Source organism: Ostrinia nubilalis, chromosome 29 (assembly GCF_963855985.1).
Source record: "Ostrinia nubilalis chromosome 29, ilOstNubi1.1, whole genome shotgun sequence".
Lineage (NCBI taxonomy): Eukaryota > Metazoa > Arthropoda > Insecta > Lepidoptera > Crambidae > Ostrinia > Ostrinia nubilalis.
The window spans coordinates 42,846-57,199 of record NC_087116.1 but is presented as its reverse complement, the minus strand read 5'-3'; the positions used below and the strand labels follow the sequence as shown (position 1 = coordinate 57,199).

General features: G+C 42.6%; 1 protein-coding gene across 1 annotated transcript in view; it reads right to left on the bottom strand.

Moving 5' to 3' along the window:
* Positions 1-4,912: 4,912 nt before the first annotated feature.
* The window catches only part of LOC135085592 (glucose-6-phosphate exchanger SLC37A2), a 32,931-nt gene continuing 23,489 nt past the window's right edge, over positions 4,913-14,354 (bottom strand). The window contains exons 9-14 of the mRNA XM_063980364.1: positions 13,688-13,732; positions 13,146-13,341; positions 8,845-8,993; positions 7,162-7,285; positions 5,706-5,783; positions 4,913-5,055 (exon numbers count right to left, since the gene is read on the bottom strand). Coding sequence (XP_063836434.1) covers positions 4,913-5,055; positions 5,706-5,783; positions 7,162-7,285; positions 8,845-8,993; positions 13,146-13,341; positions 13,688-13,732 — 735 coding nt within the window. The remainder of the gene's footprint in view (positions 5,056-5,705; positions 5,784-7,161; positions 7,286-8,844; positions 8,994-13,145; positions 13,342-13,687; positions 13,733-14,354) is intronic.

Below are 14,354 nucleotides of genomic sequence, written 5' to 3'. Positions count from 1 at the left end.
ACAATTATGTTAACCAGTAAGCTACCCTCCAGTTTACCAGATAAAATTTTTAAATTATGGTAACCAGTGAGCTATGCGCTAGTTCACCTGTTCAAATTATAGTAACCAGTGAGCTACCCACTAGTTCAAATGTTCAAATTATGGTAACCAGTCAGTTACCCACTAGTTCCCCTGTTCAAATTATGGTAACCAATCAGCTACCCACTAGTTCACCTGTTCAAATTATGGTAACCAGTGAGCTACCCACTAGCTCACCTGTGCAAATTATGGTAACTACTGAGCTACCCACTAGTTCACCTGTTCAAATTATGGTAACCAGTGAGCTACCCACTAGTTCACCTGTTCAAATTATGGTAACCAGTGAGCTACTCACTAGTTCATCTGTTCAAATTATGGTAACCAGTGAGCTACCCACTAGTTCAAATTACGTTTACGTTGTGAGCGTCGCAAAGGCAGTAAGTATGTGGTCACATAAGTGAATGAGTGAACAACCCGAACTGTATCGTTCATTCATTTCAATACAGTGTGAGTCACGTTAAAGTGTACATATGAAAATAGATGAAAGTAGACCTATTTTTATCGACAAAAAAGAGGTCAAAAAATTTTTGAGATTTTTTTTAAATTTTTTATAGAATTTTTTTTCTTCCAATTACTTATTGTAAAGAAAACGTAATAACTTTTAAACTAAGCGGTATATCCTGATAAAATAAAAACAGTAATAATGCTAAATAACAGGCAATACTAAAAAAATACATAAAATACATAAAAAAGGCCAACAAATAATAAAAAATTAAACTTTTTGAAAAAAATCTGCTTTTAAATTCGTGTTTTTTTGGTTATTTGATAAATTTCTCCAAAAAATGCCCCTATAACCGGTGGTTTTTATTACTTTGTATTATTTTCTATCGTATTACCTTCGTAAAACCAAAAATCGCATGTCTCTATCCCTATTACAACATTTGCTATGATCGTTTGAACAAAGGCCTGCCACAACATTTTTCTCCGCTACAGTTAGAGACAATTTTAATTTTAACTAAAATGCTTATTTTACTTTGAAATCTTTTGTTTTTATTTGAAATCTAACTTGTCTTTATCAAAATAACAAATCTAGAGCCATTTTCAGTTTCGTTGTTAACGAAGCGTTGAATGGCGCGCCCGGAGAGGCTTAGTTCAAACGATCATTGCAAACGTTGTGATAGGGATAGAGACATGCGATTTTTCGTTTTACGAAGGTAATACGATAGAGAATAATACAAAGCAATAAAAACCACCGGTTATAGGGGCATTTTTTGGAGAAATTTATCAAATAACCAAAAAAACACGAATTTAAAAGCAGATTTTTTTCAAAAAGTTTAATTTTTTATTATTTGTTGGCCTTTTTTTATGTATTTTATGTATTTTTTTAGTATTGCCTGTTATTTAGCATTATTACTGTTTTTATTTTATCAGGATATACCGCTTAGTTTAAAAGTTATTACGTTTTCTTTACAATAAGTAATTGGAAGAAAAAAAATTCTATAAAAAATTTAAAAAAAATCTCAAAAATTTTTTGACCTCTTTTTTGTCGATAAAAATAGGTCTAGTTTCATCTATTTTCATATGTACACTTTAACGTGACTCACACTGTATAACTCAAAATCTAGACGAATTTAAATAAAATACATATTAAATAAGTAATTGAAATCAAATCATTAAAATTATTTTTAAATATAATACTTAAGTAAACTGCGCTCTGGTTTGACAGTGAGCGTTACTGTCCTCATTAAAATTTCATCATCATATAGACCCAATTTACTGAACTGTCCTATCCGTGACATTGACAGTGGGGCGCCACCGTCAATACCGGATCGCTGGTTCCGATTTTTGCCATGTTGGAAACTATAATAGTAGAACGATGGTGGCGCCCCCCTGTTAATGAGTTTGGTGGGACAGTTCAGTTTAGGCAGAGTAAATACAAATGAGTAGGTCATCTTTATAGAAACGCACAGAGCGCGGTTAGTATGTGAGCGCGCCAATATACGTATGCGGCGCGCACGCACACACTGACAATATTCGGCGCAACCACGACTGGCTCCCCGCTAAATGACCTACTCATTTGTATTTACTCTGGTTTAGGTCATCTATAATATTTTTTTATCAGTAAAGTGACATTTTCATTGTCACTTTCAATGATTCTTACTGGCCTAATTTTCTGTGATCTATCAAGTTAATAGTTATTGGTCTACCGCTTCCTGAGTTAGTGCCTGAGGTATGGGAGCGGCACGGGAGGGTGTTTTGGTGACGTCAAATGTCAGCGAGACTTTAGAATTTCAGTGGGTCTAGACAAAGTGCAAATTTTAATCGCAAACCAGTCGAAAAGCCCTTTTATTGTATGGGGTTTTGACGGATTCGATTTTCGATTCGATCAAAAAGTGCATTATGTCTAAGGGGGTCTAAGGGGGTACGGGAGGGTCTTTTTGAGATGTCAAACGTCAGCGAGATTTCAGTGTCCCGATTGCGCTCAAAATTTTCATCTTCATCGCTCATGGACGACGAACGAAATTCAGCTGTTTGCACAAGTTTTGTATCGCAGTGTTGCTTTGACGGCTAGTTCAAACGAAAACGAAACGCAACTGTTTCTTTGGGTAAAAGCTGAAAGAAAGCTACTTTTTCTCAAACACAAGTCAAACGCTTCACGAACTTTTGCTGTGTTTTAGTGGAAAAATAGGTGAAATGAAAATGGAGTGTGGACTAGAGTTGAAACGCGAATGAATTGGAGACAAATTAGCGCAATCGGGACCCAGATCTCCTTCAGATTCGTATGCTCGGTTACGTCATAATATATCAATGTCACCCTTCCCGTGACATCATAAAGGTAGCAGAAAGCGCTGGACGCAGGCCGCTACCAACCGGGCAACAAGGAAAGCATTGGGGGAGGCCTATGTTCAGCAGTGGACGTCCTATGGCTGATATGATGATGATGATGATGATGATGATGACCCTTCCCATACCATCACAGACTCAGTTAAGCGCTATATTAAGGCTGAGTTGCACCACCTAACTTCCACAGTAAGTATGACGATAACCGGGATTTTTGTATGGAACTCGACAGATTTTTGACGTATGTCAAAGTTAAAGTAAGATGGTGCAACCCAGCCTTATAGTTTCAAATTAAAATCGGACTATATTTAAAAGCCTTCTGGCTTTTAATTACGCAAAAGAAAAAAAAATTCAAATGTCATTCACAATTTTGTGAATAAAATATAGAAATCACAGACCATCAAATCAATCACACGATTCACCGTGTATAACGTCATCCAAATATTCTGTCGTTTTGTAAAACACTCATTAAGTTAAGGAATAAATTGATTTAAAAGAAAGTTATTCTATCCTCACAACTCGTGACGAGTTTAGCCTCCTCTCTTGCCGATATTTCACTATTTCAGCTTTCACTATCCTGTAAGAGAGAAAAATTGAATGAAATTAATTTGGGACACACATTATCCTACTAATATTATAAATCCTACTAATATTATAAATGCGAAAGTTTGGATGTCTGGATGTTTGTTACTCTTTCACGCAAAAACTACTGAACGCATTTTGATGAAACGTTACAGTATTATTGTTTATAACCCAGAATAACATATACCTAGACTATAATTTATGACGATCTGTGACAAACTAAATTTCACGCGGGTGAAGCCGCGGGCAAAAGCTAGTTTTAAATAAAACAGACATTGAAACATACGAGTGTTCAAAAGGCCTCGTTTTGGAATTCGCAACGAATTGAACTAGAAATATGTAGGAGTTTGATAGTATCGAGTTTCTTTCGTTGGAAATTGTGATACTTAATTACTTTTCCAAATAAAATAAAATACACATAAGAACGATGAAGCATGCATACTCGAAGTTTCTTCTTCGTGATTGAATCAGAAACCAGGAGATCGGTAGGAGAACCAAAGTATCCAACATATCCCTCAATACTATCATATTTTAGTGCCAGCGGATTACTGCATTACTATGCTTCACGCTGACATAGCCCGACGGATTAGCAAGCTAAAGTGGCAATGGGCAGGGCACATAGTACGCAGAACTGACGGCCGATGGGGCAGCAAGGTTCTGGAGTGGAGGCCGCGTATCGGAAAACGCAGCTGGGACGTCCACCCACAAGGTGGACCGACGACATCATAAAGGTAGCAGGAAGGCGCTGGACGCAGGCCGCTACCAACCGTGCAGCATAGAAAGCATTGGGGGAGGCCTATGTTCAGCAGTGGACGTCCTATGGCTGAGATGATGATGATGATGATGATATGCTTCAGCCACACCAACGCGTGCAGATCGCCATCGCCGGCGCGATCTGCACGCGTTGGTGTGGCTGAAGCATAACTGGTTCCTGCAAACTGGATCGCCGTGGGAAGGAGTCTTTACCTGAGCAGTAGTAGCAGCGCGAGCGCGTCGCAGGCGATGAGCATGTAGAACACGCGCGACCAGTCGCCTGTTGACGTGTGACGTCACACGCCTGACTGTGACGTCAGCACTGACCTGAGCAGTAGTAGTAGCGCGAGCGCGTCGCATGCAATGAGCATGTAGAACACGCGCGACCAGTCGCCTGTTGACGTGTGACGTCACACGCCTGACTGTGACGTCACACGCCTGACTGTGACGTCAGCACTGACCTGAGCAGTAGTAGTAGCGCGAGCGCGTCGCATGCAATGAGCATGTAGAACACGCGCGACCAGTCGCCTGTCGACGTGTGACGTCACACACCTGACTGTGACGTCAGCACTAACCTGAGAAGTAGCAGCAACGCCAGCGCGTCACAGGCGATGAGCATGTAGAACACGCGCGACCAGTCGCCTGTTGACGTGTGACGTCACACGCCTGACTGTGACGTCACTCGCCTGACTGTGACGTCACACGCCTGACTGTGACGTCACACGCCCGGCTGTGACGTCAGCACTAACCTGAGCAGTAGGAGCAACGCCAGCGCGTCGCATGCGATGAGCATGTAGAACACGCGCGACCAGTCGCCTGTCGACGATACCACGCCTGCCAACATTGGTCCCAGCGCCGCGCCTGTCCCAAAACAATGCATAGTCAAACACATAATATTAAAAAAATCTTTTAATAATAATAATAATGGGAAAACGCAAACGTGGCCGCCCTAGACAAACTTGGCGACGCACTGTAGCAGACGAGGCGAAGAAGATCGGCAAGCGTGATCAAGCGCGAAGCTCAAGACCGAATGCGATGGAAGACAGTTGTAGACGCCCTCTGCCCCATCTAGGGGACATAGGACATTAATGCCCGTTTTCACCATCAATCCCTAATTTTTAAGTGGGGTACCATAGGGGTTATGGTAAGAAATAACAGGAATTTTGTTTACATAGGGGTCACTTAAAATTAGGGATTGATGGTGACAACGGGCATTAGTCAAGTAAGTTAAATAATCGAATTGCTTCATGGGGAAAGTGAACCTACGATTTTTTGCTTGCCGAGCGACTACTTTGACCGCTAAGCTACATAGGCATTGGGTGAAGTTGTTGAAATTTTAAAGAATATTACGCGGTTACAATCAAATTATATTTATGCAAAACGCACCTATAACAACTGCACAAGATTGACTCCCCATACAATCTGGACTCTTATTTTGCGTATCAAAAATAACTCAACGGTTTCGACTTACTTACGTAACAAAACAAATAAATACATATTGAATCACTCACCGACGCTTCCAGTGCCATCTATGATGGCTGTGACCGTGGCTAAAGCTTGTGCGTTGCCTGCTAAGCAACTGTGGGTACCTGAGGAAAAATATTCAATTCAATTCATTTATTTACATACAATGAACAACATTTTTGCGTTTCGTCAAACGCATATGGCTAGTTTCAAACTACATCCCACTGAGCAACCCTAGCAAGCAAACTTGTGTAGTTTGTACTTTAAACTAGTGAGCTGAATCATCAACCCTAGTTAGTTCATAGTAAGTTCATGTTTGTAAGATGGGGATAGCGGTGCGGGTTGTACAATAACTAAATGTCGATGTATAACTTTACTGCATATCTGAATTGTACAATTGTTTGTTATCCTAAATAAAATAAAATAAAATAAAATAAAATAATAGTACAAACCACTGAGCAACCCTAGTAGTTCATAGTACAAACCACTGAGCAACCCTAGTAAGTTCATAGTACTAACCGCTGAGCAACCCTAGTTAGTTCATAGTACAAACCACTGAGCAACCCTAGTTAGTTCATAGTACAAACCACTGAGCAACCCTAGTTAGTTCATAGTACTAACCACTGAGCAACCCTAGTTATTTTATAGTACAAACCACTGAGCAACCCTAGTTAGTTCATATTACAAACCACTGAGCAACCCTAGGTAGTTCATAGTACAAACCACTGAGCAACCCTAGTTAGTTCATAGTACAAACCACTGAGCAACCCTAGTTCATCATCATCATCATTTCAGTTATAGGACGTCCACTGCTGAACATAGGCTTCCCCCAATGATTTCCATGTTGATCGATCGATAGCGGCCTGCGTCCAGCGCCTTCCTGCTACCTATATTATGTTGTTGGTCCACCTTGTTGGTGGACGTCTCACGCTAGCTAGCTCACTGGTATAGCTCAGCCACTCACCTAGCTCGGCGCTAACTGCTGTGGTAATGAGCGCATAGGGCCCGTTGACGAGGAGCCCCCTACGACTAGGAGCGCTACCTTGAGAGCATACGAGCTACACAAGCCACTCACTTAGCACTGACAATAGACGAGCCATTCAGCTCACTATAGTTCGTTTCATCCACTCGGCCGCGCCCCAGCAATGTTTGGTCTCGGTCGCGCGGGGTGCGGGGAGTGTGGTCCGAGCAATCCGTAAGGCATTATTGTAGTGTGCGTGTGGATGGATGATTTAGCGTGTACCGATAACACTCAAATATTAGCGGAAGAATGGTTGGGCCCGTGTTCGTGGATGAAACGATCATAAAGTACAAACTAAACAGCTTGCTTGCTAGGGTTGCTCAGTGGTTCATAGTACAAGCCACGACGAGCGGCTGCAGTGAGTATGCGAGCGCGACAGCAATATAATTACGTGCGAGTGATAAAGATGTGTTGCTTGGGGTCATTGAACGAAATTCTATCTGCTCGGCGACCGGACTTTATACACTACACGAGCCACTCACCTAGCTCGGCGCTAACTGCTGTGGTGATGAGCGCGTAGGGCCCGTTGACTAAGGCGCCGCCTACCACTAGCAGCGCCACGTTGGTTCCGTACGATGTTGCGCCCCAGCGCTGGTACACCAGTAGCTGTGAAAAAATACTTGTCATACAAAAATGTTTATTACAATTAAACTTTTAGGAACTTTTAGCTCTCAGATTGAGTGATCTCACCAACTATCATGGGTCCCACTCACAAAGTATCATACATCTCACCAACTCACTATCGTGGATCTCCTTCGCCATTCACTAACTGACTATCATAGATCCCCACTCACCAGCTGACTATCATAGATACCCACTCACCAACTGACTATCATAGATTCCCACTCACCAGCTGACTATCATAGATCCCCACTCACCAACTGACTATCATAGATCCCCACTCACCAACTGACTATCATAGATCCCCACTCACCAGCTGACTATCATAGATCCCCACTCACCAGCTGACTATCATAGATCCCCACTCACCAGCTGACTATCATAGATCCCCACTCACCAGCTGACTATCATAGATCCCCACTCACCAGCTGACTATCATAGATCCCCACTCACCAGCTGACTATCATAGATCCCCACTCACCAGCTGACTATCATAGATCCCCACTCACCAGCTGACTATCATAGATCCCCACTCACCAGCTGACTATCATAGATCCCCACTCACCAGCTGACTATCATAGATCCCCACTCACCAGCTGACTATCATAGATCCCCACTCACCAACTGACTATCATAGATCCCCACTCACCAGCTGACTATCATAGATCCCCACTCACCAGCTGACTATCATAGATCCCCACTCACCAGCTGACTATCATAGATACCCACTCACCAACTGACTATCATAGATTCCCACTCACCAGCTGACTATCATAGATCCCCACTCACCAACTGACTATCATAGATTCCCACTCACCAGCTGACTATCATAGATCCCCACTCACCAACTGACTATCATAGATCCCCACTCACCAACTGACAATCATAGATTCCCACTCACCAGCTGACTATCATAGATTCCCACTCACCAGCTGACTATCATAGATCCCCACTCACCAACTGACTATCATAGATCCCCACTCACCAACTGACAATCATAGATTCCCACTCACCAGCTGACTATCATAGATCCCCACTCACCAACTGACTATCATAGATCCCCACTCACCAACTGACAATCATAGATTCCCACTCACCAGCTGACTATCATAGATTCCCACTCACCAGCTGACTATCATAGATCCCCACTCACCAACTGACTATCATAGATCCCCACTCACCAGCTGACTATCATAGATCCCCACTCACCAACTGACTATCATAGATCCCCACTCACCAGCTGACTATCATAGATCCCCACTCACCAGCTGACTATCATAGATCCCCACTCACCAACTGACTATCATAGATCCCCACTCACCAGCTGACTATCATAGATCCCCACTCACCAACTGACTATCATAGATCCCCACTCACCAACTATCTCATGTCCCCCAGTCACAAACTATCATAAATCTATTCTTGTTGATGCTAACGAAAAGGAAAGGAGTAAAGATTCTAATAGGTGCAATACTTTAAGGTTAGTTCAAGTCCCGTATAAGATGTGATGTGGTGTAAGAATGACGATAATGATGGCCACTTACCGCGGGCGCGCACAGCACGTAGAACCCCGCGCACACAGTAGCAGGGCTGCGGCTGCGGTCGGCCAGCAGCCCGGCTGTGATGGCGCCCACGATGCCGCCGACATCGAACACTGTGCTTAGATCCGCTGACTGCTTGGGGGTTAGGTGCGCTGCGGATGTAAATATTATAGGTTTAAGGTCCAGCATAACTTAGTCAATGCCTGAGGGAGAAGCCACACGGTACGGTGCGGTCACGGAGCGGTGTCGCTGCGGCGTCCTGCATATAAAAATCAATGATATGCCAGACGGTGTGTTCCGGCGCCGCACCGCACTTTGATTGAGCGAGACGGTGCCGTTGCGGCGCCGCATACCATATTTGTACTATTAAAGGCCGGTCGATCTATTCTCATAAATAAAACACTGAATACTCAACTTTCATTATCACATTATATTGCCTTATTTTAGATACAATTCATCACTTAGAGTTAGCACAAAAGCGCGCGGAGTCATCTCCGCGCGTCCCTCTATTCTGACGTTTTATCCTAGTGTGACATTGACGTATTGTCAATGTCACTATGACAGCATCTCATTGGCCACAACGATACCGTTATTTTAACGTTTACAATAAACAGAATTTTTTTTTAAAACTAAGGCAAAACTTAACTCTAAACAAAATAAAAATATAAACTTATTTTACTCAAAAATAAAAGTGTGTCCGTGAGGCAAAGAGGCGAGAATGCTGGCTGCATTTCCTCGCTGAATGGCAATACTAAGCCTTTGTGCAAGGAAAGAGCCAGCATTTAGATTTTCCGAAATTTTAATTAATTTAGGGGAAATGGTCCGAAACAGTAATTTAGCATTCGGTCCCCAAGGTCCGAAGGTCTCGACACCAAAAGGCGCAAATATGTAGTCATTAGAAAGTGACTCATATTTGCGCCGTTTGGCTAACTCAGCCGACTCTGCTGCAGCCCCAGCTTTAGCAACTGATTCCCTGAGGTGGGAAGGGGCTAAAGTATCGACACATGTAGCGTCCCAAACTAAAGCCCGTCCCCGTTCCCAGGGAACCAGAGTGAGACCATCAGGTCTCTTGCCATCATCACGGACCAATCCACGTGGTTCTAACGTGGAAGGAACGTTGATGCTGGCAAGGGCTCTCCTGATGGCGTCGTTGAGAGCAGCGTGTCGGGCGAGATGACCAGCACTTTGCTGGCAACATAGACCGTGGTGACCGAATTGGTCCACCTCTTTGCCACAGGGACACGTGTGGGGTACACAGATTGGTGCACCGAGGCGTAAGCCCACACACACCCGGAAAGACTCGTTGTCAAAAAATGTTCCGAGATTTTTGGAGGGAAGTGCATTTAGCCAGTGACCGGATTCCCTACAAGAAACCGCTAAGAGCCTAGCTTTGTTAGTATCACTGATAGAATTTTGAACAAGGTGGTTAAAAGTCTCTTTCGCTAGTGGAGCGTCCCAGAGTTTTTGATGATGACGTTCCTTTGGGACGTCCTGACTAGGACAGAGACTTTTCCAAGATTCTTCCGCCTCACTAATTTCATCTAAAAATGTGCTGTTAAAAAAAATTTTTTTGACGAGGGGAAGAGTACTGTAAGCGGACGAAAGAAAGGCGGGTAAAGCAACACTAGAAATTTTGCGTATGCCGATACCACCGAGCCGAATAGGGAGTGTGGCTTGTAGCCAGGAATTATCATTGAGTTGCAAATTTAGAATTTTTTCAAGGGAAGATCTAAGGGTCGAATCTATCACATCCAAATAGTTGTTTTTTTTCCAAACTGGACTTGCACGGAGAGTATATGTAAATTTAGGGACAAATAGGCAATATTTCAAAATAGTGAAGGCAATATGAGAATTTAGATGTTCCAGCCTGGACGCCATATTTGAAAAATGGTTAATTTTTTTGTCCAAACAAGGTTTAATGCTGTCATCGAGAAGAGGAGCACCAAGAAGGCAAAGTGAGTCAGAATTTAGAATTTTGATGTTGGGGGCCAGACAGTTGAATTTATCCAAAATGTTTTGTCGAATATTTGAAGGAATATTATTGTTAATAAAAATTTCGCATTTGGAAAGGTTAAGGTCTAGTCCAATCTTTTTAAAGTTGGTCATTATCCTAACAAGATCATTATAAACAGAATCTGCTTTGCCTCCTAGGGTACCGTCGTCAAGATACCAAACATTTAATTTCGAATTTAGATTGGAGATGATTGGGTGGATACCTAAACTAAAAAGTGCTGGACCTAAAGGATCGCCTTGCTGAACACCAACGGCTGACTCAATACAATGATCGGTATAAAGTAATTTAGATGGGGAGTTGTAACACTGGTAAACGAAAGGATAAATCTGAGGAATGTGGAAACGAACCTCGTTCAGCAAGGCGGATCTGTCCAGCGAGTTGAAAGCATTCTTCACGTCTACTTTCAAGAGAATTTCGCAATCAGTGCTGGCCAAAAAGTTCCTAGTAGCATGAACGGCGGCTTCGCAACCTCCTTTGCTCCCAAAACCAACTTGAGTTGGTTGGAAAAGCTCTTTCAGGGGGCAGAAGATATCCCTACAAGCAAATTTCGCTGCAAGACGGCGAAAGGTGGATCCTATGGCGATGGGGCGGATACCACCATCTTTCTTGCGGAAGGCACAGAGCCTTGCACCGTAAAGAAAAGGGGAGAAATTATCTACTACCTTACCTGAAAGGAGGAGGTTGCAAAGCTTCGTAATGTTTGAGAGAAGTGTTCTGCCGGCGTCAGCGGCGGAAACACTCACCAAATCCTTTAGGTGTTGAGGAGTGATACCGTCGATACCGCCAGCAGAACCAGGGGGGAAGGACATGATCGCAGCAAGAGTGTCGCTGTCATCAACAATCTGTAATGGTTGATAATTTAGGGGGGGTGGTAGACAAACGGGAGAGGGAGGAATTGGACGTGAAGGATGCTTTTCTTGAAGGCTCTTAAGGGTTTCTTGATTTGGAGGAGCAAGGGTGTCATCAGAGAAAAGGATTCGAGCTGCATTTTTGAGGTCACCATCCATTACTTTAGACTCTACGGTTCGGTAAATATTTGCAGATGAACGAAGAGGGAAAGGCGGAAGGAGAAGAGGATTCGGGTTATGGGATGAATTTTCAATGAGCGCACGGGTAAGAGATTTTGACGAGGGACTGACATGAAGATGTGAATATGAAAAAGTGAAAAGATTTTGCCAATTCTCGGAAGTATTTAAAAGACATTTTTCAATGACGGAGGTAAGAGATTTTGCAAGAGAGACCCTTGCTCCTCTGGGAATCCTTTTTACAACACGGATGGAGTTGTGAAGATGGGTGATGAAAGATTCGAATGAGGGATGAGGAGTATTTTGTGGATTTGACGGAGGGGGTGCTGTGAGTGATGATTTTTTGTGGCATCTTGTGTTGTGAATATTTAGACCACGTTTGCCCTTGTATAATTTATTGTCGTTGCATGTAGTACAACGAAAAAATTCCGGCTGTGAGTGGGGGCCTGGGATAACGGAAGAACTCATGAAAAATAAAGTAAAACTAAATAATAAAGAGGTACTTACTTAAATTAATAAATCATACAAAAACATTTTGTAATCCTACACGACATTATGACATAATAGACATAAAATGACAGTTATTTACAAAATGATGTTGTTGCTCGGCTGTTGGTGCACATGCGCTAGGACGCCCGATGTAATTGGCTGTCTCCTAGCGTTGATAGTAGCACTCTCCGCACATGCGTTGGGACGCCCGTTGTGATTGGTTGGCACCTTGGCAACTCGTACTGCTAAAATGGGCGTCCTTAGCAACCGTCAACTCGACGGGAAATATTTCTTTAGAGAAAGGCAATCCACGCAGCATCCAGAGACAGGACCTGGGAGTATGCCTACATGCGCAAGGCAGACCCGCCACACACTTTAACCTTCCAAACGGTGATGAGGGCAAATTAAGCCAAAACAACAAATAAAAATGCCAAAATAACAGAGGTGGTTCACCGACACGTGCTGTCAGTTTTAACGTTTTAGATTTTTCATAATTAACAGTACCTACAGTGATGCGGCAAAATTCGAACCACAAACATGAAACACGAAAATAAGGCTCAATGCAAACGCTTTATTCTAAACTTAATTGTCAATTTTCAATCAACTACAACTTTTGAAATTGAAAATAGACAGCCAAATATTGCGTTAGCGAAATATGATTTGTGACTTCAGGAATTTATATTTCCATACGGAATTACGTTTTGACAGCAAATAAACAATACGTCAATAGATTAGTACTTTCATATATTCTAATAATAATACCAAAGCATACTCACTGCTAGACTTAATATACATAGGCAGCCAATACAAGAATGTATAGCTGACGAGCTTCGCGAAGAAGAGAGAGAGAGAGAACTCCATCACGCCCGGTATGGATAGCGCGCGCGAGAGCGAGACGGCGCTACTGCCGTGCGAGTGGGACGGACGACGAGAAAGCAGCGCTGTGCTTTCTGTGGCGTCTTCTGATGAGTACTGAAATATAATTTAAAATGTCTGTTTGTATAGGTCTGTGTTTTTTAAGTTTTAATGTTTAAAAGCTTTTCAGGTTGGTATGACTTGCCCTGTATAATGTCTAACGCCCGTATTCACAAACATTACTATGAGGTCTCACAGAGCGCGTGGACGCACAGGGTGACATATGAACCAATCACACGAGCTTTATTCAACGCTGTGCGTGCGATTTTCTGCTTCACTTAAGCAAGCATTGTTTGTGAATACGGGCATAAGTGTGGTGAAACAAGATTGGGAGCATGGTCAATTAAGAAAGTGCGAAGTGAGTGAATGAATTAGTGATTGAGTGAGTGAATGAGTGACTCACCGGTGGGTTGTTGGCCGAGTGCCTGTTAGGCCGGAGGCTCGCCGTCTGCAACCAACACATGCTGTTAGTGAGGTGCGGGAGCAATACATGCAAGACGTGCAGCTCTTTAAATAGTTATTAGATCCTTTAGTTAAGTTACCTAAAGTTAGTTATTAATCATCGATTAATTGTATCCAGATGAGCATCTTCTTACCACAAAACAATGTGGGGCTTATTACTAAAAGTTAAACAGGCGTTAAACACTAGTTTAATAAATTGCCATTTGGTATGGAAATGTCACTTTAAGGCGATTATCACACTGCACCGCGCTCCGCCAGATTTAATCATTAAATGCAAATACCTCAGTTTGTATAGAAAACACGCGCGGCACAACACACTGACAACGCGTTTGCGCGCGGGAATCGTTATTTATGTCGCCACGCGGACCGCGGTGCAGTGTGATAATCGCCTAAACACGTGTTTAACATCTGTTTAAGATTTTTGTAATAACATTAGTGTTTTTAAAAGAGATTCCTGAGCACATTACGTTATTGTTCCATTTTAAACTACTATTAATGTTATTAGAAAATTTTCATGCGTTTTGAATTGAGTCTAAGGTTTGAGATTAGTAAAAGAAATTGTTAATTTTGTGGCATAACATATTTTATCGTACGTGCTATAATTATTC